This window comes from Cebus imitator, unplaced genomic scaffold, assembly GCF_001604975.1.
Source record: "Cebus imitator isolate Cc_AM_T3 unplaced genomic scaffold, Cebus_imitator-1.0 Scaffold285, whole genome shotgun sequence".
NCBI lineage: Eukaryota > Metazoa > Chordata > Mammalia > Primates > Cebidae > Cebus > Cebus imitator.
In genome coordinates this window covers 790,041-794,728 of record NW_016107600.1, presented here as the reverse complement: position 1 = coordinate 794,728, position 4,688 = coordinate 790,041, and the positions used below count along the sequence as shown (strand labels likewise).

Genomic DNA, 4,688 nt, shown 5'->3' with positions numbered 1-4,688 from the left:
GCGGAGGTTGCAGTGAGCCGAGATCGCACCATTGCACTCCAGCCTGGGTAACAAGAGCGAAACTCCGTCTCAAAAAAAAAAAAAAAAAAAAAAGAGAGAGTTCCACCCTTAGGACCTCATCTAAGCCTAGGTGTCTCACAAAGGCTCCATCTCCAAACACCATCACATGGAGGGTTAGGGCTTCAATACAGGATGGGGGTGGGGGTGGGGTGGGGTAGGAGTGCAGAGTTCAGTCCATAACAGAAAGTGTGTGGTTAGATTTCTAAGTCTGTGTTTGGGGTGAGGGCATTCTGTTCCTGGGTGTGTAGCAGCCTATGACTAGGCAAGTAGAAAGGGGATGGGTGGAAGCCTATGGGCTTGAGGGGGACTGGAAAGGCTTCAGCTACCTAAATGGCCAAGAAGGATGCTAGGGAGCAGGCGTCTCCCTGGCTCCTCAAACAAGGCTGTTGTTTGTTTATGCTTTGAAGAGACAGAGCTCATGGAGCCGCAGAGCAGGAGGGGTGCCTGAGCTGGGATGGGGGCAGGTCTGCCTCTCTGAGAGGAAGGTGGAGGGTTAGATCAGTGTGGGAGCCCAGATAAGAGATGAGGGCAAGCTCACGCGGAGACAGGGCTACAGATGTTTAGAGGACCCAGGAGAAAGGCATACAGTGAGTCTGAGAGGACAAGAAGGGTAGACGCTGAGTCTGCACGAGGCAGAGAGGCAGAGGTGCCAGGCTGGAGCTGGGAAGCTGGAGCTCTTGAAATAATCCAGTCTGTGTCTGGCTTCTCCAGTCCCCAGACTAGGAGCTGACACCCAGAGCCAGCTGAGAAGCCGCTCTAACCATTTCCTTCCCCTGTGGCTTCCCAACCAGTCCCAGACATATTGAGGGGGGGCACCTCCTTCCCCTTCCAAGGAGCTGTGGGTCTTAGTCTGACCCCCTTCCCATTTTGGTGTGAGCTTGCTGGGGAGGTTGGCCTAGGAGGCAAGGCCCCCATTTTTTTGTGGTAGTGAAGTCTCTAAGATCTCAACAGGAAGTCTGTGGCTCTATTGGGGAGCAGAGGGGTAGGTGGCTGGGGCAAGGGGGAGTTGAGATAAGGGGAGGGGTAGGGGACTGTTATAGGAAGTGGGGCTCTGACAAAGAAGAAAGGACCAGAGTTCCACTGGTGGTGGCTCATGCCTGCAGTCCCAGCACTTTGGGAGGCTGAGGCAGGAGGATTGCTTGAGCCCAGGATTTCAAAACCAGCCTGGGCAACAAAGCAATACCCTGTCTTTATAGCAGAAAAAAATGGAAAAAAAAAAAAAAAAAAAAAAAAGCCAAGTGTGGTGGTTCACGCCTGTAATCCTAGCACTTTGGGAGGCTGAGGCGGGTAGATCACTTGAGGTCAAGAGTTCGAGACCAGCCTGGCCAACAAGGAGAAACCTCGTCTCTACTAAAAATACAAAAAGTAGCTGGGCGTGAGGTGGCGCACACCTGTTGTCCCAGCTACTGGGAGGCTGAGGCACGAGAGTCACTTGAATCCAGGAGGTGGAGGTTGCAGTGAGTGGAGATCGCACCACTGCACTCCAGCCTGGGCGAGAGAGTGAGACTTTGTCTCAAAAACAAAACAAACAACAACAAAAAAGACCGGAGTTCAAGGGTAGCTGTGTAGGGAAGAGGAGGGGAGGGAATCAGGGGCTTGCAGGGTGGTTCAGGGAGCGGGGCGGAGGGCCTGTGCAGGACGCGGTCCCGACAAGCCTTTTCTTGCTGAGCAGAACTTCACAGCGTCGGGGGAGGCGGAGGAGCGGCGCTGCGCCGGGCGAGAGGAGCTGCTGGCTCGCGGCTGCCCGTCAGAGGAGCTGGAGGAGCCGCGGGGCCGGCAGGAGGTGCTGCAGGACCAGCCGCTCAGCCAGGGCACCCGCGGAGAGGGTGCCACCCAGCTGGCGCCGCAGCGGGTCCGGGTCACGCTGCGGCCTGGTGAGTTAGGGCCGGCGGGGCCAGGCCAGAGGTCTAGGCTGGGGTTCCAATGCTCTCTGCTGACCCGCGCCCGCTCCCCAGGGGAGCCCCAGCAGCTCCAGGTCCGCTTCCTCCGTGCTGAGGGATACCCCGTGGACCTATACTACCTTATGGACCTGAGCTACTCCATGAAGGACGACCTGGAACGCGTGCGCCAGCTCGGGCACGCTCTGCTGGTCCGGCTGCAGGAGGTCACCCATTCTGTGCGCATTGGTGAGCCGAACGCTGCCTCCCGCCCTGTTAGCCCTTGCCTGTCAACCACTGCCTTAGCCTCTGCCAACATCCTCAACTCACAAGGGCCCCGACTTGCCCTCCCAGTTGTTGACAGATCTAGCCAGGCCACAGGTTTGTTCCTGCATCTCTCCCCAAAGACACTTATCTTCTAGGTTGGAGCTGGAGAGGACTCAAAAGACTATGCAGTAGGAGTCTTCGTTTTACAGGTCTAGCTGAGACCCAGCGTCTGGAGAAACCGTGTTCAGGCCCTCTCTGGGCCTGGACAGCTGCCCTGGACCTACCAACCTGGAACCTGCCCTGATGCGAGTGTCCCTTGGACAAGGCCTAGTTGTCACTGTCCCTGGTTCCACATTCTGGGCCAATTCTCTATGCAGATTTCCCTCCTTTGCCTTATGCCGCTATCACATCCTATGCCTGAGCCTCCTTTGACCTTCAGGAAACTCCCGTTTGTCCCGGGAGTTGTGTCCTCCTCTTAGTGTCCTCTGTCCACCACTTTCCTGAGCCGGTGGTCTGACCACTTTGATTGCCAGTTACCAGGTCCCTGACCCCTAGGTGCACCCTCTCTCATCACCTCTTCCATGACTGTCTTCCCCACCCCACTTGCCATCAAGCACGCTCATGAGTCCCCTGCTGCCCTGTGACTTCTGGTACAGTTTTCATTCCTCTCCTCTCCCAGGTTTTGGTTCCTTCGTGGACAAAACAGTGCTGCCCTTTGTGAGCACAGTGCCCTCAAAGCTGCGCCACCCCTGCCCCACCCGGCTGGAGCGCTGCCAGTCACCTTTCAGCTTTCACCATGTGCTGTCCCTGACGGGGGACGCGCAAGCCTTTGAGCGGGAGGTGGGGCGCCAGAGCGTGTCTGGCAATCTGGACTCACCCGAAGGTGGCTTTGATGCCATTCTGCAGGCTGCACTCTGCCAGGTGAGGAGGTGGGGCGGGGAGCTGAGCCTGGAGTTCTGTTTGGGAATAGGACTGCCCCTATGGTTGTGTAGTGCACAATTCTAGGGGGTGCCATTCATACCATAGTTGCTGTAGTTTGTATACATATTTTAACAATTACCTGGTGGGTTGGAGTAAAATATCTTGAGGAGGAGGCATGATTTTCTAATTCACAAGCAAGCTTCCACTAGCAGCAGCCTTGTTTGGGGGGCTGGGGAGAGCAGGGAGAGGCAAAGTACGGGAGGTAAGGAGATGGACAAGCTGACTCAGAGTGAGGCTGGCCACATCCTTGCCTCACAGAGCTGGCTGGGGTGGCTCAAGGGCCATGGCCAGCTGCACAGCCTACCACCCGCACTGTACCCCAGGAGCAGATTGGCTGGAGAAATGTGTCCCGGCTGCTGGTGTTCACTTCAGATGACACATTCCACACAGCTGGGGATGGGAAGCTGGGTGGCATTTTCATGCCCAGTGATGGGCACTGCCACTTGGACAGCAATGGCCTCTACAGTCGCAGCACAGAGTTTGTGAGTCCCCACAATCACCCTGCCTCTCCCCATCTGAGCCACACCTCTTTCCTTCCAGGACTCCTACTTCCAGCCTCAATAGTCCTCACCGGTAACCACCCTGCCATCCACCCCAGCAGTTCCTCCTTTCAGCTGCCGAGACAGGACACCTTTGTCACTCCATTCCCTACCTCCTTTCTATTCCTTAGCAGGCCTCCAGGGCTCCTCCAGCTGGTGGGACCTTGGTTCCTGGGTTCCCTGGGCTGAGGGCACCTTGCATGTTGTGGGGGAGACCTGTGGCACTCACCTTGTCCCTGCTTCCTGCCCCAGGACTACCCCTCTGTGGGTCAGGTAGCCCAGGCCCTCTCTGCAGCAAACATCCAGCCCATCTTTGCTGTCACCAGTACCGCACTGCCTGTCTACGAGGTGAGAGCTGTCTATGTGTCAGATCCCCAGCCCCACCTCAGCCTTTCTCAGTTTCCCCAAAGATCCATTCTCCGCCCCCCATATGCCCTCCTTCCAGACCCCCAGGAGCCCATTTTCTTAGAGCTGTGACCTACCATTTCCCTTAATTCCCTGTAACTCAGGAGCTGAGTAAGCTGATTCCTAAGTCTGCAGTGGGGGAGCTGAGTGAGGACTCCAGCAATGTGGTACAGCTCATTATGGACGCTTATAATGTAAGGGGCCAAGGGAGGGGGAGATGGTGAGGGTGGGCACTAGGGAAAGGTAGAAAGGGGCCCTTGGGTGGGGTGGCAGAATTAAGAGGAAAGGGTCACTTTTTTGGTCTAACATTCCACAGCTCCTACCCATAGTTTGCACATGGCTGTCATTAATTGTTCACTCATGCAATCTTACATTCATAAATCTTAAACATCTTAGACATGCAGAGAGCTTGGAGCTCTGCTCTGGACAAGAAAGGAACGTTACAATCATTGAGCTTCTATTTCATGCACCCACCATCCTAGGTGTACATACTGTTTGCTACTTCATTTAACCCTGCCAAGAGCCTTGCTTCAAACTCTTTTTTTTTTTTTTTTTTTTT

General features: G+C 55.5%; 1 protein-coding gene across 3 annotated transcripts in view; it reads left to right on the top strand.

Annotated features, from left to right (window-relative positions):
* The window catches only part of ITGB7 (integrin subunit beta 7), a 16,613-nt gene that overhangs the window by 7,829 nt on the left and 4,096 nt on the right, over nt 1-4,688 (top strand). For all 3 annotated transcript variants that reach the window (XM_037728975.1, XM_017501759.2, XM_017501758.2), the window contains 6 exons: nt 1,733-1,934; nt 2,016-2,186; nt 2,884-3,125; nt 3,509-3,667; nt 3,977-4,072; nt 4,234-4,323. In XM_037728975.1, coding sequence (XP_037584903.1) covers nt 1,733-1,934; nt 2,016-2,186; nt 2,884-3,125; nt 3,509-3,667; nt 3,977-4,072; nt 4,234-4,323 — 960 coding nt within the window. The remainder of the gene's footprint in view (nt 1-1,732; nt 1,935-2,015; nt 2,187-2,883; nt 3,126-3,508; nt 3,668-3,976; nt 4,073-4,233; nt 4,324-4,688) is intronic.